This window comes from Oncorhynchus keta, chromosome 15 (assembly GCF_023373465.1).
Source record: "Oncorhynchus keta strain PuntledgeMale-10-30-2019 chromosome 15, Oket_V2, whole genome shotgun sequence".
Classification (NCBI taxonomy): Eukaryota; Metazoa; Chordata; class Actinopteri; order Salmoniformes; family Salmonidae; genus Oncorhynchus; species Oncorhynchus keta.
The window spans coordinates 27,733,133-27,757,211 of record NC_068435.1 but is presented as its reverse complement, the minus strand read 5'-3'; the positions used below and the strand labels follow the sequence as shown (position 1 = coordinate 27,757,211).

Below are 24,079 nucleotides of genomic sequence, written 5' to 3'. Positions count from 1 at the left end.
AGGTATATCTAGCTGTCCGATAACACAGTCTGATGGAATGGCTTGTCCTGCACTTTGTAAAAACCCACAGTACATTGATTGAATTTTGTAAAAAGATCTTGGTTCCTTTCTAAACATAGCAATGTAAATGCAAGGAGGACTCGGACCACAAAATAGGTGAAGTGCTTAGGCAAAAGAGTTTCAGTCCTTGTTCAAAGGTAAGGGCGGTGTGAATACAAAGAGAACTGAGAACTTTTCCTTTTTTTTTTCTACCCCAGAGTTCACTTGAAATAGGACTGTGTGAAAACACCCTAAATGTCTATGGTTTATATACGGTCTATGGTTAAGACTCCTTTTGTCCTGACCTAGATGAAGGTCTGAACTCTATTTTATAAGTACTGAATTTTTAATTCATTTAAGTTCGTTGTAATAGTCTTCGAACAAAATGCTTACACCGGACTACAAGAAAGCTTTGCTTGAACGAATATCCTAAACTGTCTGCTACGGTGCTGTCCATGGTTGCGCTTATCCTCGACGATTGTAATTGCACTTTAAATACACCAGATTGCGATGTTGCCACAAGAATCCCAAGGTTTTGACCCTGAAATGAATATGGAGATCATTTTTATAAATACATTGTAAATCTGTACATGTGAGTTCTTCAATGGGGTTTCAGTGTTATATTGTGTTTGAAGTAGTATGTCTTTGCTGGTGTTCTCTGGGTCTGATACAGTCAACACGGTGGATTCGGGCATATTCTGAATCAAGGGACTCGGCATCGACTCCGACTCGGGGGACTTCATACAGGCCGAGCTCTTCCTGAGTCCAGCTGAATCATATTAAGATACTCGGGTTCTGGCTAATGGTACTCGAGCCGAGTACACTTCAGCATACCTGACCCAATTTAACTTTTTCAGAAGTAGGCCATATATATGAGGTATTTATTCGTCAGATGATGGAAGAATAAAGAAAAAAACGAATTAATGTAATAATTTCACCTAAAATTTGCTGGGACATTTGCAAGCTAAAATTCAGCCCATTAGATGGAGAAGGACCGTAGAGAATCTATGCTATAAATTCATTAGATTTTATTACATATTATTTTGGGAACTCCACTCACACTAATTCTATTAATTTCAGTTCTTCGGGCAATCCTGGCTTAATATCATGGCATTAAGAATTTTTAGGCATATACTGGTGGCCATTGTTACGTTCCCCAGTTTATGTGTTGTAGTTTGTGTATTTGCATGTGTTTATTTCAGGAAATGGCTTCCTAAAATCCCTCAAGCAGCTGATTGGTCGACTCCATGACTAATTGGAGAGCTGACCCCGCCCCCTCGTCAAGACGCAGCTGTCTCCAATTACCCATTCAATCTGAAGCTATATAAAAGCCAGTGTTCTGTTCAGGAGAGAGAGATTTGCTGGGAGGTCATTGCAGAGATTTTACTAGGGAGATTTGCTGGGAGGTCATTGCAGAGATTTTGCAGAGATTTTGCAGGGAGTTCATTGCAGGGAGTTCATTGCAGAGAGTTCATTGCAGAGAGTTCATTGCAGAGAGTTCATTGCAGAGAGTTCATTGCAGAGAGTTCATTGCAGAGAGTTCATTGCAGAGAGTTCATTGCAGAGAGTTCATTGCAGAGAGTTCATTGCAGAGAGTTCATTGCAGAGAGTTCATTGCAGAGAGTTCATTGCAGAGAGTTCATTGCAGAGAGTTCATTGCAGAGAGTTCATTGCAGAGAGTTCATTGCAGAGAGTTCATTGCAGAGAGTTCATTGCAGAGAGTTCATTGCTGAGAGTTCATTGCTGAGAGTTCATTGCTGAGAGTTGGTATGTTTTGTGAGTTTGTTGCTCAGATAGAGCTTATTTGATGTCCTTTGTTTCTTAGTTTGTGAAATTGTTTAATTTGTAGGAGAGGGGGGGCTTTGAGATTTACTTTCTTTGCTTTGGTTCCGTCCAGCCCCTTTTCCCCATATTACCGTGTGAAGGAATAAGGTCCTTGTAAACGGTACCACATTCTGCCTGTTGTCATTCTTACTTGCACCTACAGTCCATACCTTTTTCACTTCACGGAGAGTTTGGTTGTAGCAGGGTGTTGCGTTCCCTCTTCATAGAGGCTTGCGTAACAGCCATGTGAATATTAGGACGACTTGGAATACATGATCCACGACAGACAGCACATCTGTGTCATGGGCTATAGCCTATTTTTCTATAGTAGGCCTATCGGTAAACGCTGAAACATCCTGACAAAATACACCATATAAGTTTTTGCTCAACCACCATTCCTGTGTTCCAATGGCATAGTTAGCTAGCTAACGATAGCTACTGAAACAGATTATGTCATTGTGCTATGTTTTTGGGGAAGAACATTATTTGCATCCATGAACTAGCTAGCTTTTTTTATGACCAGCACTGTGTGCGTGAGACAACTTTACCAGCATCATAGCATACGTATCGACGAATCGTTGGGACATATGAAATACGAGTGATAGTGTAATCAATGTTTAATAACTACGTAAAAAATGTATTAAGGCTTTGAAATATTATGCGACGTGCAGTCATATTCAGGTCCTGATTGGTCAACAAGCTTATTTGACACGGCAAATAGTGTTATTTGACATATCTTTTTGACATACAAGGACCCAAACGGCGTTCCATAGAATTCCTGATTGAGAATGAAATGAACAACAAAACAGCACAGCAAGCAAGTAAGTGAAATAAATATGTTTTCATTATATTTTACTGGTAATGGGGACATATGTAAATAACAACAAAATAACTTGTTGGTCAGTGTGTGTGTGTGTGTGTGTTTGCAACCTTTATTTAACTAGGCAAGTCAGTTAAGAACAAATTCTTATTTACAATGTCGGCCAAACCCGGACGGCGTCCTATGGGATTCCAATCATGTCCGGATGTGACACAGCCTGGATTCGAACCAGGGATGGTAGTGATGCCTCTTGTACTGAGATGCAGTGCCTTAGACCACTGTGTCCATGTGTGTTAACTATTTAACTAGAATGCTTAAAAGGATGCAAAAATTTTAAATATTGGTTATCGGTATCAGGTTTTTTGTCAAGGAAAATATCGGATATCGGTATTTGCCAAAAATGTCATATCGGTACATCACTCGTTAAGACACTGATGCCCTTTGCAACCACGTACCTATGTGAGAGTGGATTCTCGGCCCTCACTAGCATGAAGCCCAAATACCGGCACAGACTGTGTGTGGAAAATTATTTAAGACCGACTCTCTCCAATAAAACCCAACATTGCAGACTTATGTGCATCCTTTCAAGCACACCCTTCTCATTAACCTGTGGTGAGTTATTCACCATTTTTGATGAACAAATAGGGTTTTATATGTAAGATGGCTAAACAAAGAGCAAAATTATCGGTTAGTATTATCTTATTATTTGTGCCCTGGTCCTATAAGAGCTCTTTGTCACTTCCCACGAGCCGGGTTGTGACAAAAACTGACACTCATTCTTATGATTAATAAATGTATCGTATAGTGTGTGTGTGGCAGGCTTACAATGATTGAAAGTGCACTGAGCAGGTACGCAGCTGGAGGTTGAATGTTTGAAGGGGTACGGGACTATAAAAAGTTTAGGAACCACTGCTCTAAAGGAACAAGAAATACACAATCCAGCAGTGGTGGCTGCTGCTCGAGCCGAACTCGGTGCCTGTCTTTCCAGCGGTCGTTGTGAAAATCAATCAGGTGGTTAACAGTCGAGGCCAGCTGGAGAAAATATCAAAAATGTGTAGCTATTGTAGTTCATCGCAGTTGCTAATTACTTTGACATTGCAGCTAGCTTCATTTTGCCCATTATTAACGTCAGCTAACGTTAATGTTAGCTATCTATCTTAGCTAGCCACCTGTGCTCTAACAGTTAGGCTAGAACCTAACCGTATTGACTTAGCTATGTGATAATAGTTAATGAATTGAGCTAGCTAGTGTTTTTGTTTGTAAAACATCGGTAGTCTAGCTATGACTAGGCAAGAAAGCACCCGGTTAACATAGCTAACATTATCTAGCTAGCTAGGTCCAGTGTCACTGGCAGTGAGACACAAAGGACTCACGTGAGCCGAATGCCCCGTGTACACTAGCACACGGTGCCGCACAGTGAAACACCGCTTCCTATTAATTTTCAATGGAAGGAAAGTGATGAGAAGCTTAGAGGGTGGGGACCGTTGTGCGGCGCGAACGTGGCATGGGAGGCGGTGAAAAAGTAAGAAATTTCCCAACTTTATGCAAATCACCAGTGGCGACTGCTGGGCGATGACCAATCATATCGAGTGGTTCCCATGATGAATTTGATGCTATGCGACCCAAGGCTGGAGACTTTCTTCAGCAAAGATGGCTGACAAAAATACTAGGGTGGTAGCAAATGTACACTACCGTTCAAAAGTTTGGGGTACTTAGAAATGTCCCTGTTTTTGAAAGAAAAGCACATTCTTTGTCCATTAAAATAACATGAAATTTATCAAAAATACAGTGTAGACATTGATAATGTATTAAATGACTACTGAAGCTGGGAATGACTGATTTTTAATGGATAATCTACATAGGTGTACAGAGGCACATTATCATCAACCATCATTCCTGTGTTCCAATGGCATGTTGTGTTAGCTAATCAACGTTTATCATTTTAAAAGGCTAATTGATCATTAGAAAACCCTTATGTTAGCACAGCTGAAAACTGTATTTCTGATTAAAGAAGCAATAAAACTGGCCTTCTTTAGACTAGTTGAGTATCTGGAGCATCAGCATTTTTGATTACAGGCTCATAATGGCCAGAAACAAAGAACTTTCTTCTGAAACTCATCCGTCTATTCTTGTTCTGAGAAATGAGGGCTATTCCATGCGAGAAATTGCCAAGAAACTGAAGATATCGTACAGCGCTGTGTACTACTCCCTTCACAGAAGAGCGCAAACTGGCTCTAACCAGATAAGAAAGAGGAGTGGGAGGCCCGGGTGCACAACTGAGCAAGAGGACAAGTACTTTAGAGTGTCTAGTTTGAGAAACAGACGGCTCACAAGTCCTCAACTGGCAGCTTCATTAAATAGCACCTGCAAAACACCAGTCTCAACATCAACGAGGCGACTCCGGGATGCTGGCCTTCTAGGCAGAGTTCCTCTGTCCAGTGTCTGTGTTCTTTTTTCATCTTAGTCTTTTATTTTTATTGGCCAGTCTCTCTTCACTGTTGATGTTAAGACTGATAAAAAAATGATTAAGAAAACACCAGTCAATCAATCAATTTATAAAGACCTTCTTACATCAGCTGATGTCACAAAGTGCTGTACAGAAACCCAGGCTAAAACCCCAAACAGCAAGCAATGCAGGTATAGAAGCACGGTGGCTAGGGAAAACTCCTGAGAAAGGCAAGAACCTAGGAAGAAACCTAGAGAGGAACCAGGCTATGAGTGGTTGCCAGTCCTCTTCTGGCTGTGCAGGGTGGAGATTATAACAGAACATGGCCAAGATGTTCAAATATTCATAGATGACCAGCAGGGTCCGATAATAATAATCACAGTGATTATAGAGGGTGCAACAGGAGTGAACAGGTCTGCACCTCAGAAGTAAATGTCAGCTGGCTTTTCATAGCCGATCATTCAGAGTATCTCTTCTGCACCTGCTGTCTCCAGAGAGTTGAAAACAGCAGATCTGGGGCAAAGTAGCACATCCGGTGAACAGGTCAGGGTTCCATAGCCGCAGTGAGAACAGTTGAAACTGGAGCAGCAGCACGACCAGGTGGACTGGGGACAGCAAGGACTCATCAGGCCAGGTAGTCCTGAGGCATGGTCCTAGTGCTCAGGTCCTCTGAAAGAGAGAGAGTTAGAGAGAGCATACTTAAATTCACACAGGACAGCCCACAGGAGAAATACTCCAGATTGAACAGACTGACCCTAGCCCCCCGTCACAAACTATTGCAGCATAAATACTGGAGGCTGAGACAGGAGGGGTCAGGAGACACTGTGGCCCTGTCCGATGATTCCCTCGGATAGGGCCAAACAGGCAGGATATAAACCCACCCACTTTGCCAAAGCACAGCCCCCACACCACGAGGGATATCTTCAACCACCAACCTACTATCCTGAGACAAGCCCGAATATAGCCTATGAAGATCTCCCCCACGGCACAAACCCGAGGGAGGGGCGCCAACCTGATCACGTCAGTGACTCAACGCACACACTGGAAGAGCACCAGTAAGCCAGTGACTGAGCCCCTGTAATAGGATTTGAGGCAGAGAATCCCAGTGGAGAGAGGGAAACCAGACAGGCAGAGAAAGTAAGGGCGGTTCGTCGTTCCAGTGCCTTTCCATTCGCCTTCACACTCCTGGGCCAGACTACACTCAATCATAGGACCGACTGAAGAGATGAGTCTTCAATAAAGACTTAAAGGTCGAGACCGAATCTGCGTCTCACATGGATAGGCAGAAGGTTCCATAAAAATGGAGCTCTATAGGAGAAAGCCCTGCCTCCAGCTGTTTGCTTAGAAATTCTAGGGACAATACTGAGGCCTGTGTCTTGTGACCATAGTGTACGTGTAGAAATGTACGGCAAGACCAAATCGGTAAGATAGGTAGGAGCAAAGCCATGTAATGCTTTGTAGGTTAGCAGTAAAACCTTGAAATCAGCCCTAGCCTTAACAGGAAGCCAGTGTAGAGAGGCTAGCACTGGAGTAATATAATATTTTTGGGGTTCTAGTCAAGATTCTAGCAGCCGTGTTTAGCACTAACTGAAGTTTATTTAGTGCTTTATCCGGGTAGCCGGAAAGTAGAGCATTACAGTAGTCTAATCTAGAAGTGACAAAAGCATGGATACATGTTTCTGCGCCATTTTTTTGGACAGAAAGTTTCAGATTTTTGCAATGTATGGAAAAATAGATGGAAAAAAGCTGTCCTTAAAACAGTCTTGATATGTTCGTCAAAAGAGAGATCGGGGTCCAGAGTAACGCCAAGGTCCTTCACAGTTTTATTTGAGACTACTGTACAACCAAGATTAATTGTCAGATTAAGATCTCTTTGTTTCTTGGGACCAAGAACTAGCATCTCTGTTTTGTCCGAGTTTAAAAGTAGAACATCTACTTCCTTCTGTCTGAAACACAGGCTTCCAAGGAGGGCTATTTTGGGACTTCACCATGTTTTATCGAAATGTACAACTGTGTTGTCCGCATAGCAGTGAAAGTGAACATTATGTTTCCGATTGACATCACCGAGAGGTAAAAATTATAGGGAAAACAATAGCCATCCTAAAACGAAGCCTTGAGGATCACCAACATTTATCAGACAAACTGATATCTTTCCGACAGATAAGATCTAAACCAAGCCAGATCTTGTCCGTGTAGACCAATTTGGGTTTCCAATCTCTCCAAAAGAATGTGGTGATCGATGGTATCAAAAGCAGCACTAAGGTATAGGAGCACGAGGACAGATGCAGAGCCTTGGTCTGACGCTATTAAAAGGTAATTTACCACCTTCACAAGTGCAGTCTCAGTGCTATGATGGGGTCTAAAATCAGACTGAAGCATTTCGTATACATTGTTTGTCTTCAGCAAGGCAGTGAGTTGCTGCGCAACAGCTTTTTCATTTTTTTTGAGAGGAATGGGAGATTCGATATAGGCCGATAGTTTTAAAATTATTTTCTGGGTCAAGGTTTGGCTTTTTCAAGAGAGGCTTTATTACTGCAACTTTGTGAGTTTGGTACACATTCGGCGCAAATGGGGCAGTTTTTTATGTTCAACATAGGAGGTCCAATCATAGGAAGCAGCTCTTTCAGTAGTTTAGTTGGAATAGGGTCCAGTATGCAGCTTGAAGGTTTAGAGGAATATGACTATTTTCATCAATGTGTCAAGAGATATAGTATTAAAAAACTTGAGTGTCTCCCTTGATCCTAGGCCCTGGCAGTGTTGTGCAGACTCGGTACAACTGAGCTTTGGAGAAATACGCAGATTTAAAGAGGAGTCCGTAATTTGCTTTCTAATGATCATGATCTTTTCGTCAAAGTAGTTCATGAGTTTATCACTGCTGAAGTGAAAGCCATCCTCTCTTGGGGAATACTGCTTTTTAGTTAGCTTTGCGACCATATCAAAAATACATTTAGGATTGTTCGTATTTTCCTCAATTAAGTTGGAAAAATAGGATGGTCGAGCAGCAGTGAAGGCTCTTCGATACACCTGTATTTGTATTGAAGAACTATTTGGCCTACCGGCCAAACCCTCCCCTAACCCGGTCGACGCTGGGCCAATTGTGCGCCGACCCATGTGTCTCCCGGTCACGGCCGGCTGCGACAGAGCCTGGAAGGCATGCATCAAGGACCCCACACACCCCAGCCACGGGCTGTTCTCTCCCTAACTTTCGGGCAGATCAGAGCATGAGGTCCAACAGGCTCAGAGACCGTTTCTATCTACAGCAGGGATGGGCAACTTTGATGGGGGCGGGGCCAAAAAATCTAAACTCATGAGGGGCCGCAGTTGCTTGTGAGTCTTGGTACCCACAGCCCCCCCAATTTCCAACAATTCTACACACAAGGAAAAGTATGTGAACCCTTTGGAAATACCTGCATTTCGGCATAAATTTGATCTGATATTCATCTAGGTCACAATAGACAAACAGTTGGCTTAAACTAATAACACAAATTATACATTTTCATTTATTTATTGAACAAACTGTGTTAACATTCACAGTGCAGGGTGGAAACAGTATGTGAACCCTTGGATTTAATAACTGGTTGACCCTCCTTTGGCAGCAATAACCTCAACCAAATGTTTTCTGACAGTCAGGAGGAATTTTGGACCATTCCTCTTTACAAAACTGTTTCATTTCAGCTATATTCTTGGGATGTCTGGTGTGAATTGCTCTATTAAGGTCATGCCACAGCATCTCAATCGAGTTGAGATCAGGACTATCTGGGCCATTCCAGAAGGCGTATTTTCTTCTGCTGAAGCCATTCTGTTGTTGATTTACTTCTGTTTTGGGTTGTTGTCCTGTTGCATCACCCAACTTCTGTTGAGCTTCAATTGGCAGACAAAATGTTTTGATAACCATGGGAATTCATTTTTCTGTCGATGATACAGTAGCAAGCTGTCCAGGCCCTAAGGCAGCAAAGCAGCCCCAAACCATGTTGCTCCCTCCACCATACTTTACAGTAGGGATGAAGTTTTGATGGTGTTGGTGTGCTATGCCTTTTTTTTCTCCACACATGATGTGTGTTCCTTCCAAACAACTCAACTGTAGTTTCATCTGTCCACAGAATATTTAGCCAGTATCGCTGTGGAACATCCAGGTGCACTTTTGCAAACTTCAGACGTGCAGCAATGTTTTTTTTGGACAGCAGTGGCTTCTTCCTTGGTATCCTCCCATGAACACCATTCTTGTTTAGTGTTTTACGTATTGTAGGCTCGTCAACAGAGATGTTAGCATGTTCCAGAGATTTTTGTAAGTCTTTAGCTGACACTCTAGGATTCTTCTTAACCTCTGAGCATTCTGTGCTGTGCTCTTGCATTCATCTTTGCAGGACGGCCACTCCTAGGGAGAGTAGCAAGAGTGCTGAACTTTTCATTTATAGACAATTTGTCTACCATGGACTGATGAACAACAAGGCTTTTAGAGAAACTTTTGTAACCGTTTTCAGTCAACAATTCTTAATCTTAGGTCTCCTGAGGTCTCTTTTGTTCGAGGCATGGTTCATCTCAGGCAATGCTTCTTGTGAATAGCAAACTCAAATTTTGTGAGGCAAGGCAGCTCTAACCAACATCTCCAATTTCACCTCATTGATTGAACTCTAGGAAAGCCGAAAAGGACATGGAATGGTAATAGGCACCATTGACTTGCATTGGATTTGTGCCAAACAAAAAAGTTAGTGTTTTAAAACCATGTATAGGTAAACAAAACCAAAAGCATGGATTGCTGTCCATAAACATCTTACAGGAATCCAACATGTAATTTGTGTGAACTATCACTTTAACAAAGTATATGATGAAGATGACAAACGTTAACAGAAGCTAAATAAATATTATTTCATGACTTGATTCAAATGATCTGAATGTGGTCTCCTTTTGATGCACAGATCCTGATGAAATGTGGGATGATTCAGTTCAAAGAATTGGGCTCTGACCTTTCGGCAAAAATACATTTTTATGGAAAGCAACTAATCCAAGCAAATTTGTCAATTTGAGATTTCAAATAGATAACATCTTTAACATTGTATATCTGTCATTGAACAGTCTACTCCCCAGGGTCTTCTTGTCGCTGGTACAGAGAGTGTGCTACTCTGAGCAACAATCATTAGGGTCTCACCAAGCAAACTCCAGCCGATGGCCATCTACACCACCTTGTTGACTGGTGCTGGATGATGCATTACCTTCTTGAAAATTAATTGTCACTTAGGTGTTGTCATGTTTATCGTCATATCATGACCTTAGAAAGAGGCAACATAACATGGATCATAATATAAATGTGTTAAATCAAGACAAGATGTCCTCACCTTAGACTTCAAAAAGAATGACCCAATACTCACATTGTATTTCTGCCTGCACTTGTTTTATTTTCTAGAGATCTTCTCCAGGTTGGACTACCACCGTCTAGCCCTGGAGCAGCTGGAAGCCAACCAGACAGCCATGGACATTCTGGGAGCACCACCCCCCGAAGGTCCACAACATCCACCTTTCTGACCTGCACAACTATGTGGAACTTTACTGCTCTCTGGGGGTCATTCCTCCTACATGGGAGCCAACTAGCAGCATAACTGTTTGCTATCAATATTCTAGTGGCAATATTATTCTATAGAAAGACAGGAAATTGATTGATACATTGAAGGTCAGTGTGGACTTACAGTCTAAGTACATGAAGGTAATTTGACCTAATGCATACAGTACCTTTGTCTTCTCCCTGGCAGCGCTAGGCAGAATTTAACAGGCAGTGCTCTAGAGGGTAAGCTTAGACCACACCACTGTCAGATAAGACAGGACTTGACACAGCCAAACTGGTCTTCCTGATCTACTCACCAGAACTAGTGTGATGAAGGTATAACTGCTGCACTCGTCCGCCTCCCCATGTCAGTCGCAGACTTGTACCCATAGCACTTTGACATGCATTCTTTCAGGACACCATTGGACCTTGTTTTGACAACAGCATACACAAGATGCTTCCTGGTTTAAAATCACCACAGAAATATAATTGCTTTGACCAATGTTTATTGATGCTTTGTACATCCTTAAGACATTTACATACATTGTACAAGGAAATAAGTGCCATTTATGCATTACAAACAGTATAAACAGTGCTGTCCTGAGCAATATGTACATGCCTTAGGAGAATGAAGGTACTGTAAAGAGCAAATTAACAATGTAATTGCTTAGTACAAAGCCATCATATCTTTATAGCCGGCACTTGGAAAAACTAATTTAGTCATTGGTTCCAGTTGTACTATACACAATCTGTGCGACCAGAAAATGTCTCCCATAGTGTTCTATTGCACTGTTGTATGATTGATTAATTAGGACATTACTATTTATTCACAGTGAAAACAAAATATTTAAGACATGGAAATAAGTGATAGATTAGTTGAAGTTATGATGAACAATTGTACTCATGAAAGCTGAACGTACTGCATGAATATTAGGAAAAGAATGGTAAACAAGCAGAACATGAACGATTGACCGAATGTGGAAGAATGGCAGACAAAACGTCAGTAGTTCATTAAAATAGTTTTAAAATTAATAAAAATGTGATGCAGACAGACATAGTTTGGCTTGTGAGTGGAGACTGGTGTGTGTGGTAAACAATTTACAATCAATCAGTAAAGATCCCATCTACAGTTGGAGTGCTTATAGGCCTACCCTTCTATCAGAAGATGGTCTTCTGTAGGGAGCAGCGTGGCTCCTCGAACGTGAACCGCTTAGAGACAGCCTTCGCATCCGGAAACAGAGTCTCTGGGTTGGGCACCGTTGGCCGGCATGGACCTATGGTGTAGGCTGCTACTACCATCAGCTCCTCTACCACAGGACCTTCCTCCTCTGAGGATAATGAGGAAGGGGGGGCAGGCTTGGCGTGTTCCCGTTGGCAGATCTCACTGGTGATATTCTCTTCTGTCTTCTTCTGGACTTGCTCCTGGAGCCAATGATGCCTCAGGCACTCTTCAGCAGTGGCACGAGACCTTTAGACAGGATAGAGAGGGATGGCTCAGTATCCTACGTTGTTTTCTGTTACATTTTCAAGAGTATGAAATTCACTGTTATGCTTTTATCAAGGTCTTCAATTGAGGTGGAACATCTACCTAGGAACTACCAAAATCGCTAAAATGAATAATTTGTGAATAATAACAATATTGGTTTGGGATAATCTCACTTGGGCTCTTTGATGAGGAGTGACTGGATGAAGTGGATGGCTGAGAGGTCCTGGAGTTCATTCTCTGTGTAGTCAATGTTGATCTGGGAGATGTTGAGGAAAGTCTCCTGCTTGTCTTCTCCAAGAAATGGTGAAGTCCCCGTCAACATCATGTAGGCCAACACCCCTATACTCCTTGGTTCGCAAGACATAGCATACCAAATTATCTGTTGCCATTGAAAGAAATGGAACCTCTGTCATCACTAAGTCAAACATATAGGTTGAGATTTTACCCATCTTACCACATGTCAGTTGCTGTGCTGATTGGTTCATAATTTAGAATCTCTGGGGCTGCAAACAAGAGAAACAGTGAATAGTTTTGCTAAAGTAAGACGTGATCATCCAAGTTGTTTTTGAGTCAATGTAAGTAAGTTCAATAAAAATACAATCAAAAGGGGTTCACTCACCGACATACTCTGGTGTGCCCATGATCTCCCTGAGCTCCTGGTTCTGACACAGCCTTCTGGAAAGGCCAAAGTCCACTATCTTTATATCCCCCAGAGGACAGGCACTGGTCAGCAGGATATTCTGAGGCTGAGAGGGACAAGACCAGTCAATGGGACAGTGGATGAGGATCATTGAGTCGTTCAGCGTTTCCTTTGTTCATTCTGTCAAGATGTTATGGAGAACCGTTTAATCTGACCTTTCTTTTGAAAATGTTTAAACATAATGCTAAAATGGAGAACAAAAATCAGTCAGATGTCACAAATACAGCCTCATACTATGCACCTTGAGGTCCAGGTGGACAATGTTGTTCCTGTGTAGGAAGGCCACACCCTCCAGGATCTGTCTCATTAACCATTTGACCTCCTCCTGGGTGAAGGCCTCGTCTCTCTCGGCAACACACTGGTTAAAGATCTCCCCTCCCGCCGCACTATGGACACAGACACACAGCCGAGTGAGAGTGGTTTATTGGAATGATGGAAAATGTCCCCGAGGACACTGTAGTGGAAAAGACGAACAGGATACTAACAGTCTCTACATAATCAACACCTATTCGGCGATCCATAATTCAAACTGAATAATAGAGTTCATTCAACAATATGGTCTAAGTAAAATAAAACACTCAAAACAGTGTTTCTGAAATTAATGAGGAACAAATTTCAAATTTAGACAAAACAGTGTCCTTAGCTGTCCTCCTTGCCCCTGTTTATAGACAATGTGAGAGGATGACCAGTATTTGGTCTCCAACTCCAGTGAGACAAACAGCTCAGCCAGTGACCTGATTCTCACTCTGGTATCCCAGTTCAAAGCGGTTCAATTTCTCATTTGTTTACTAGTTTCAAGGACAGAAAAAGAGCCTCAACGGAATTAAAATTGAGGGTGGAGTATGAGCAGTGAGGTAGGTGTGTGTATGCACACGAGCATGTGGGTGTATAGAGGTCAGTGCATGCACACAAGCGTGACTGTGTATTGCGGTTGTTGCGTGTTCACAGAGAGGCATGTGTTTTTCCTCTGGTCCAGGCAGCCAAGGTGATGACTCCCTATTGCACAGCAGCCACCCTCCAGCTCCTCATGTGTCATCTGACAGAACTAAAGAGATCCCACTCCGCTCTGGGTCGCTCCCTCCCTCTGCAGCCCCTTGGTGCCTGAACAGAGCTCCGCTGTCCCCCTATCCCAACCTGCCCACTTCCTGATTTCTCTGACTTCTATGCCCCCAGAATATCTACAAAAACAACCAAGTGTCATTTGCAAATGACACCTCTAGCCCCATTCAGATCATAGATAATTATCAATACCAAACAAAACCGCAGTTCCGCTCCATTTCCTACCAAAGTGGAGAATGCCCCATTATTTATTGTAATGTAGAAGTCTCTGACCAAGCCAAATAGTATGAGATCTCAACTCACAATTACCCTTTCTCAGAGCATTTCTGTTTTGTTTTTCTCATGCGGACAGACCACTAAATAGGGCAGAGAGCCAAGCTTTCACTCACTGGGCACCTTCAAAAGGAGAAGATTAAAACATGAATACAACAAACAAAATGTAATCTGGTCAGAACTATAAATATCTCAGAGTGAGTACTGCCACTGACCTACTCAGTTCAAAATCATCTGAAGCACAGAAAACACATACAGCAGCCCCAAAACAACTCACAGTACACTCATCCTGATATTGATCCTATTTAACCACAATTCCATGTCTCTGATGGCATTCAATTCTCATAGTATTTCAAATATCTCCTCTTAGATTTGTGCATTCATTGATTGGACTGGTCATGAATTAGTCATTGGAGTGCCACCATGGGCCAGTGAACAGATATGGCACCATTGAACGTGCACTTTCAATTCGATAGGGAAGTTTAAGGCAAAGTTCCCTGTTAATATGGAGAATGAAAATAAATCAAAGTTAAAAAACAATAACCCTTCAAACTATTCAATGTCTGGAATGCCTTCAACACAATGTTGTCATAAGTCTTATAGAAAAAACTAGTCACTCTAGTGCAAAGTTAGTAGATGAGCAGCTGGTCCCAATGGTAGTAAGAAGCAGCAGGGTTCTGACATCCCTCTAGCCTGCTCTACTCTAGTCAGCGAAGCATGACAGACGCTACAGCGGGGTTTAGTGTTAGCTGGATTACCCTCCTACTCAGGCAGAGGGAGGCCGGGGGTCTTTCCAACTCACTGCACAGTTTTTCCAACTGACTCGCCGATTCCCTGCAGTGGGGATTGTGGTATTCATCGTTAAGAACGCGAGTGATGACTTTCTGCAAGCTGCTCTTCTTAGCAGAGCAAAGCTGGAGATCGGAACTAGAGCTTGACGTCGCTAGTGAGCTTGAAGATGTCATGCTGGCAGGTGCGCACACACAGACAACGTTAACAGTGAATAGGTGTTCATGTAGGTGTACACACAAACAGCTTTTTGTAGTAATACTTACTACTCAAGCACCAGGACCATCTCTGTCAGGGTCTCGTAGACTTGGTGCAGGTTGATAATTCTGTGGCTAGTGTTGGTGAGCTCCAGCACAGCGATCTCATGGAGCACCTCCACTCTGCAGTCCTGACCCTTCCTTCGCTTCTTCAGGAACTTGGCTGCATACTCTATCCCTGTGCTCTTCTCAATGCACATTTTCACTATGGCAAACTTTCCCCTGGAGACAGATGGGGAACTTAACGTTAAATATATTGAAGTACCGACCTTAATGATGAGCAAACTTCACCCTACGATATAAGGATAAAAAAAAGAAACAGGACTACAGTGTGACTAAATAGTAATGAATCAGTTTGAGAAAGCCAACTACAGTGATACGATAGTGATTGTTGATGGAGATTACGCATCTTGGTGGATAATCAAGATAGTAATTTACATCACACTGCTTTGTCCTCCCTTTACTAGAATCCTTACACCTGAATTAGGTAGACGTAGACTGAAAATAAATGATTGGGAAATGGGTGAAACGGCCATCAATTGTTGTCATGGTCACTGAATATGCCTTCTCCCTGCATTTTCATATTCATTAAAATCATTAGTAAACAAAGACGACCTTCAAGCTCACCCAACCATTGATTTTAAAATGACCCACTTAAAATGACCCAGTGTCCAGACAGAGAGCCATGCTGTGTTAATCAATGACCTCATACAGTATTATTGGCTGGCTAGCAGTCATGTTTTGGCTCTGGGCTGGATGTTCCATTGACTACCTCTACCCTCACACGCAGTGAGATTCAGAAAACTTCATACATAGACCTACACATTAGGGCTCCCGAGTGATGCAGCGGTCTAGGGCACTGTTCTAAGTGCTAGAAGCATCACAACAGACCCTGGTTCGATTCAAGGCTGTATCACAACCGGCCATGATTGGAAGTCCAATATCGCAGCGCACAAATGGACCAGCGCTGTCCGGGTTTAGCTGAGGTAGGCAGTCATTGTAAATAAGATTTTGTTCTTAACCGACTTGCCTCGTTACATATAACATGTCAAGGACTGTAACAGACAAGGAAGTCGCCATCAACCATGCCCGATACTATAACCTCAATACATAATAATATGGTAGCAGGTTCACAGTAGTGCCATGCATGCCTCAATCCCTTAATCCAGTTATTCAAAGCGGAGTGTCTTTAGCCTTTAACCCAAGCTGACGTTGTTAACCCTTGCTGCTGCTGATAAACCCATTCATGTCTTTAGCAGGGAACAGGTGTCTCCATTAAATCTGGTTGTGCGTGCGTGTTTGGCGAGGGGGATTGCCTAAGTGAGGGGAGGCATAGCTTTGTGAATCTCAAAAGTTCCAGTGCAGTCAAAAAACTTGATTTTCCTGTTAGGACACACAAACCCAGCGCTCCGTGCCGTTTAATACGAGCATGGCCTTATTGCTATGACAGCATATTGGATGCCTGTCATTCATATTACATTCACCCAGCTCAATGTAACATTGATAGGTTTAGGCTACTACGCGATACACACATTTTTCCAATACACATCATGAGGTTGGTACAACCTAGCCTATGAATGAATGTTTACAACGTAGGTGCACAGGTAGAGAGAACATTTGAGTAATCAAGTTGACAGACATTGACACATTCAATATTGTCTTGCACAGTCTTGCATGCATCTAGATGATCTGGGGTGTAATCATTAGTCCAACAGTTGCAAACAAGAGTTTCTATTGGTCAAATTCAGGTATGTTTGTTTCATTCCGTATCAGAAATGCTTTAACAGAATCTGCAGAATGAATACACACATGATCACATTCAAACACAGTTCACTTTCATAGCAGCCTTTGATCGGTCTCCTCTTCACCTCACTTGTGGACTACAGTGCAACACATCAGCGGTCTAAAGCAAAACTTTCATATCATAACTGGTAACAGCTACACACAGCCTACATCAGTCAACATAGCTACTAGAACTAACGCATTAGGAAACCCAGTGGCAATAAATTAATAAAAGCTTACCTTGACTTGGCACACAGAGCTCTCATTTCCATTTTTGAAGAAATTAATCTGATCAACTATTGTCTGAGTCAACTACTCACCACATTTTATGCACTTCATTGTTAGCTAGCTGTAGCTTATGCTTCACTAATAGCCTACACACAAAAAAAATACCCCATAATGTGAAATTGTAATTAAGTTGACATTTTTACAATTTAATAAAAAAGCTGAATGTCTTGAGTCAACAAGTATTCAACCCCTTTGTTATGGCAATCCTAAATTATTTAAGTAAAAATATGCTTAACAAGTCACATAATACGTTTCATGACCTCACTTGGTATGCAATAGTGTTTAACATAATTTATGAATGACCACCTCATCTCAGTACCACACACATACAGATAATTGTAAGGTCCCTCAGTCAAGCAGTATATTTCAAACACAGGGAGGTTTTCCAATGCCTCGCATATTTGTAGATGGGTAGGGAAAAAAAGAAAAAAAAAAAAGCTGACATTGGGTGAAGTTATTAAAATTACACTTTGGATGGTGTATCAATACACCCAAAGAGAGAGGCATCCTTAACTCAGTTGCCAGAGAAGGAGGAAACTACTCAGATATTTCACCATGAGACCAATGGTGACTTTAGTTGCAGATTTTAGTTACAGATTTTAATGGCTGTGATAGGAGAAAACTGAGGATCAATAACATTGTACACTAGGGCCTAATGAACTGTAACTCAGTAAAATCTTTGAAATTGTTGGCATGTTATGTTTATTTTTGGATTTCAAATAGAATACAAATAGGCATGTTGGTCACGGATGCCTTAAAAAAAAAGTATGGTCATGGATCAGAAAACCAGTTAGTATTTGGTGTGATCACTATTTGCCTCATGTAGTGTGACATCTCCTTCACAGTGTTGACCAGGCTGTTGATTGAGGACTGTGGACCCACAAATGGGCCTCGTCACAGTATCTCTGCATTCAAATTGCCATCGATAAAATGCAATTGTGTTCATTGTCTGTTGCTTAGGCCTGCCCATACCACACTGCCACCATGGGGCACTTTGTTCAGAAAACCACCCACACGATGCCATACACACTGTCTGCCATCTGCCCGGTACAGTTGAAACTGGGATTCATCCGTGAAGAGCACAGTTCTCCAGCGTGCCAGTGAAGTTGGCCCACTTTAGTCAGTTACGAGACTGGTGAGGGCGATGAGCACGCAGATGACCTTCCCTGAGACGGTTTCTGACAGTTTCTTCAGAGATTCTTCGGTTGTGCAAATCCACATTTTCATCAGCTTTCCTAGTGGCTGGTTTCAGATGATCCAGCAGGTAAAGAAGTCAGATGTGGAAATCCTGGCCTGGCATGGTTACATGTGGTATGCGGTTGGACGTACTGCCAAATTCTCTAAAAACAATGTTGGAGGCGGCTTATTGTAGAGAAATTAACATAAAATTATCTGGCAACAGCTCATGGACATTCCTGCAGTCAGCATGCCAACTGCACACTCCCTCAAAACTGTTTGCTTGACTGTCGCTGAATACAGGTTCGAGGCGCGGTCGGGGCTATCCCCCAAATTCGCTAGTAAAAGCAGTGGCTCAAAGAGTGACCCCAAACTCCCGGCCCTAGTCATGTCTGTTTGATTTATAATTTATGAAAATTAAATTGCTGCTAGCTATGACCTAATAGCCAACTTTGATCTAAATGATCACAGAAGAGCTCTAATTATAAAATTCTCCAGTGTGTTTGACCAACATCTCCAGGTGAAAAAAAGGTATAACCATGCAGCCTCAGGAGGTCTGGCTCCAACTACATTACCTACATCTCAGACAGTTTAGCAGGGAAATGTGAGAGACTAGTTTTCAATGAGAGATTAGTCAAATTGGTGGTAGCTCTATATGTGTGCTATTTCTATGCTTCACATTTTTAAGTATTGTTTGTGTCTTACTTTTGTACACCTTCAAATACACTACATGACCAAAAGTATGTGAACTGTTGCCACAAAGTTGGAAGCACAGAATCGTCTAGAATGTCATTGTATGCTGTAGCGTTAAGATTTCCCTTCACTGGAACTAAGGGGCCTAGACCAAACCATGAAAAACTGCCCCAGACCATTATTCCCCCTCCACCAAACTTTACAGTTGGCACTATGCATTTGGACAGGTCGCGTTCTCCTAGCATCTGCCAAACCCAGATTTGTCTACCAGAATTCGAGATGGTGAAAAGTTATTCCTCACTCCAGAGAGCACTTTTCCACTGCTCCATAGTCCAATGGCAGCGAGCTTTACACCACTCCAGCCAATGCTTAGTATTGAGCATGGTGATCTTTGGCTTGTGTGTGGCTGCTTGGCCATGTAAACCCATTTCATGAAGCTCCCGGCAAACAGTTCTTGTGCTGACATTGCTTCCAGAGGTAGTTTGGAACTCTGTCCTCGGTTGCAACACTCACTACAGACTATTTTTTACGCGCTTCAGCACTCGGTGGTCCTGTTCTGTGAGCTTGTGTGGCCTACCACTTCGCGGCTGAGCCGGTTGTTACTCCTAGACGTTTCCACTTCACAACATCACTAACAGTTGACCGGGGCAGCTTTAGCAGGGCAGACATTTGTTGAAAAGGTGACATCCTATGATGGTGCCACGTTAAAGTCACTCAGTAAGGCCATTCTACTGCCAATGTCTGTCTATGGAGATTGCATGGCTGTGTGTGCTCAATTGTATACACTTGTCAGCTACGGGCGTGGCTGAAATAGCCAAATCCACAAATTTTAAGGGGTGTCCACATACTTTGGCTTGTGTGTAGCTGAAAATACTATATTTTTGGTTATGGAAAAGATATGTCACAGCAGTTTAGATTATATAATAATTCTCCACACTACACTTACTTTTTTTGTCACAAACTGAAATTAGGCATACTATTAGAATTTTAGCAACCACGAAATGGCAGACCAATTTTCTGCAAAGTGCACATAAGGAAATTAATTTACAGTAGTATTGGACTTGGCCAACTAGTTTACAACTGAACAAGTTACCCATGGGTTGGGTTGCAAAGGGTCAGACATTTTCTGGAAGTTTTCCATGGGATGTTAAGTCTGGGAATGTTGCTTAAATTCAGCAAAAACATTAGCTTATAACAGTGAACCTTTTTTTGTGGGATATGCAAGGCAAGTCTAGGTTTGTGGCACTATCCCCAATTCAATGGAATTGCAACACTGCATGCACAGTGCATTCTTCCATCACAGCTGATTCTCAAGATCTTGCACACTAATGAGATGCTATGGAGCCCACACTACTACACTGTCTGAGCCAAGAACTACATGCTTTCTGGTAAGTTTTAATTACAATACTGGGTGGGGTGAATATGACATGGAGGATTTTTTGTTAACTAGTAGATAGTACATATAGCTTACAGCACAGTGTGTTTAAATCATTTAACTTGTTAACAATTTCTTCTAGTTAGTTTTTGCTACCATGTGGGGTTTAGCTTGCTTGAGCCTGCTAACTGAGGAGTGTTAATTCACCCATTTCCATACATGTTTCATTTAAACACTATCTTACAAAGTAGTTGTTTAATCAAACTGCTTAACTATTTTATCTGTACATGGAATTGTATTTTTTACATTTATTTTCATCTAATTGTTACAGGAAAATGCCACGGGCACCATCTGATCTATGGAGACATTTCACTGCAACTAATGTAGAAGGAAAAGCTGTGAACATGTGCAAAATCATATGTGAAGAATGCAACAAAGATGCAGAGTCATCTGGCCAAGTGCATAATGTTCCCTCAGCACACACAACCTCTGACATAAGTCCCTCTACTTCTATTCGAGGTGACAATTATGATGAAAAGACACCTTATCAATAGCAACAGCTCATGATCCTCCTGGAATCAGAAGTTTGACTCAATGGAGGAATGTAGTCAGAAATGCTGATGAATGTCTTGCTCGAGCTGTGTATGCAACTGGTTCACCTCTGATGCCCACAGTGGCAATGTGTATTGGAAGAGATTACTGAATGTTCATCGCCCAGCATATACCCCTCCAACCAGACATACTTTATCTACTCATTTGCTGTATGCAGAGTTCAAGTGAAGCTCAAGCAAATCATTGAGAAAGCAGACTGTATTGCAATAATCTCTGATGGGTGGTCGAATGTTCGTGGGCAAGGAATAATGAACTACATCTTCACCCCTAAACCAGTATTCTACAAGAGCACAGACACAAGGGACAATAGACACTGGTCTCTACATTGCAAATGTGCTAAAGGCAGTCATCAATGACCCTGCACCACATTAGGTTTTTGCATTGGTGACAGACAATGCTGCAAACATGATGGCTGCTTGGTCTAAAGTGGAGAAGTCCTACCCTCACAACACACTCATTGTCTGTGCTGCTCATGCATTGAACCTGCTCCTCAAGGACATCATGCCACTGAAAACAATAGATACACTCCTCAAGAGAGCCAAGGAAATGGTTAGGTATGTGAAGGGTCATCAAGTTATAGCAGCAATCTACCTCACCAAGCAAAGTGAGAAGAATAAGAGCACCACATTGAAGCTGCCCAGCAACACCCATTGGGGTGGTGTTGTCATCATGTTTGACAGTCTCCTGGAAGGGAAGGAGTCTCTCCAAGAAATGGCCATATCACAGTCTGCCGATATGGAAAGCCCCATTAAGATGATCCTCCTGGGTGATGCATTTTGGGAGAGTGGTAGGCAGCCTGAAACTCCTGAAACCTATAGCAGTAGCCATTGCACAGATTGAGGGTGACAATGCCATCCTGTCTGATGTTCAGACTCTTCTTGCAAATGTAAGAGAAGAAATCCATACTGCTCTGCCCACTTCACTGTTGCTCCATGCAGAGGAAACTGCAGTTCTGAAATCAAAATACGTGAAGACTTATGCCTGAAGCCCATACACACCGCAGCGTACATGTGGGACACAAACTATGCTGGCAAGAACATCCTGTCTGGTGCAGAGATCAACAAGGCACTACCGTGTCTCGCCACCTTGGCATGGATGAGGGCAAGGTTCTTGGCAGTCTGGCAAAGTACACTTCCAAGCAAGGGCTTTGAGATGGAGATACAATATGGCAGTCGTGCCAACATCTCATCAGCCACCTGGTGGAAGGGACTTTGTGGATCTGAGGCTCTTTCCAATGTTGCCTCAATCATCCTCCAAATCCCAACAACGTCAGCCACCTCAGAGCACAACTGGTCCTTGTTTGGGAACACACACACCAAAGCATGCAACAGGCTGACCAATAGAAAGGTTGAAAAATTGGTGGCCATCCAGGCAAATTTGAGGCTTTGAGCCTGACAACAAGCCATCCTAAGTTGGAAAGTGACAGCGAAGATGAGGCCTCAGAGTCTGATGTTTAAGAGGTGGACATTGAGGAGGTATCGTTAGATTCTAGACTATCATTTTACAGATGCATGTTGAAAACATTTTTGGGAGATGCGATGGATCATTCAATATTCCCTTTCTTTTGTTGTTCAGTGAAATCATCCCATGTGAAGAGTCAATTAATTTAATTAAAAGTTCAATTCGTAACTAGTTTTTTTTCTATTGTAAGGATTATCATTTGCAATTATGTATACTTATGATAAGGTAAAATGTTTATGTTTCTGTCTCCATATGATATGGTAAATATATCCAATGCAAAAAACATCTATATTTGAAATGGTATTAATATTAATTCCCATACATTTCCATTAATTCCCACAGAAAGTCTCCACCTCTGAATATTCCCCAAAATGTGCAACCCTACACATGGGCAAATATTGTGCTACTATACCTTGTCTCAGATATCCAGATAAAACAATGAACAAATGATAAATACATAACAGTACACCCATCTATGAGTGCCCATGGTTTTGGAATAGGTTAGTTGAAAGGCTTTTGTCCATTCTTTCACATAGACAAAATCTCCTGTGCCACTACATAATATCGCTTGCTTCAGTTCTCTTAATGTTTTGTATGTGAAAGGCTAGACTCACTTGCCAGTCTTGCACTCACAGCTGGGGAAAGGGACTGGTCATTGGGTATCTTTAATGCAAATATATTTGCCACCCTGACGGTTTTCATTTGAAACCAGGGATTACAGATGAGAATTTGGTTTGCCATCTGGTGCAATGTCAAATATATATTAAAAAACAAAATGCACATCCTTGATAAATAAAAACATATTCATACATCCAATGGATGGTGCCACATTGATTGAAAATGACAACCAAGCACTATGATCTACAAAGTATCCCACGTTGGAACATGAGCATTTATACAGCCAGGTAGATAATTGCTATTTTTTGTTGGACTACTGTATGTTTTTAAGGTCCAACCGGTTAACCTACTAGCTACAATGTTCAACTCACCTGCCTAGCTCTTTGCCAGGTATAACGTTGTATAGCTCCTTAAATGACTCGGTCCTGATTGGGGTTTTGATGTTGTCCAGAAGAAGCGCAGTGGCTCCCCGGTTCGTCTCGGTCTGACCGCGGAATCTTGTGTCGGTGAGCCCTGGACTGGGTGGAATCATTCTTGGTTCACTTGTTGAATATTCTTTCAGGAAAACACGCGTTGTTGAGAATACCACAAAAGTACCTTCCTTTTGCGTATCGGAGAAGCTTCCAAGCAAGGGCACTAGAATGTTTTATTCTCGTCAACCACTGTGTCTAATGAGATTCTTGAACGTTATCCGCAGTTGTCATGCATAGACAGTTGTTTGACTGGCTGCTCTGATAACGCTCCTCGCAAAAGTCAATTTAGCTCAGTGACTGATATATCGCACCCATCAACTTAGATAGACACCGCATCATTGTATCTGTCCCATTAAGACTTCTGTGAGAGCA

At 42.2% G+C, this 24,079-nt stretch overlaps 1 protein-coding gene and 1 long non-coding RNA gene across 3 annotated transcripts in view; one reads left to right on the top strand and one right to left on the bottom strand.

Annotated features, from left to right (window-relative positions):
• LOC118394718 (uncharacterized) overlaps nucleotides 1-11,718 on the top strand; it is a 12,601-nt gene extending 883 nt beyond the window's left edge. The window contains exon 2 of the long non-coding RNA XR_004827807.2: nucleotides 10,531-11,718. This is a non-coding gene — a long non-coding RNA (uncharacterized LOC118394718). The remainder of the gene's footprint in view (nucleotides 1-10,530) is intronic.
• Nucleotides 11,155-24,079, bottom strand: LOC118394716 (serine/threonine-protein kinase 17A-like). Of its 2 annotated transcripts, XM_035788191.2 has the most exons (7): nucleotides 23,606-24,078; nucleotides 15,239-15,451; nucleotides 13,093-13,237; nucleotides 12,771-12,897; nucleotides 12,606-12,654; nucleotides 12,325-12,498; nucleotides 11,155-12,133 (listed from the first exon to the last, which is right to left on the bottom strand). In XM_035788191.2, exons 1-7 carry the CDS (start codon nucleotides 23,764-23,766, stop codon nucleotides 11,824-11,826), a joined length of 1,179 nt encoding a protein of 392 aa, XP_035644084.1. In that variant the 5' UTR covers nucleotides 23,767-24,078; the 3' UTR covers nucleotides 11,155-11,823. The 2 variants fall into 2 exon arrangements, with proteins under 2 accessions (XP_035644084.1, XP_035644085.1); XM_035788192.2 differs by lacking the exon at nucleotides 15,239-15,451 and having other exon boundaries at nucleotides 23,606-24,079.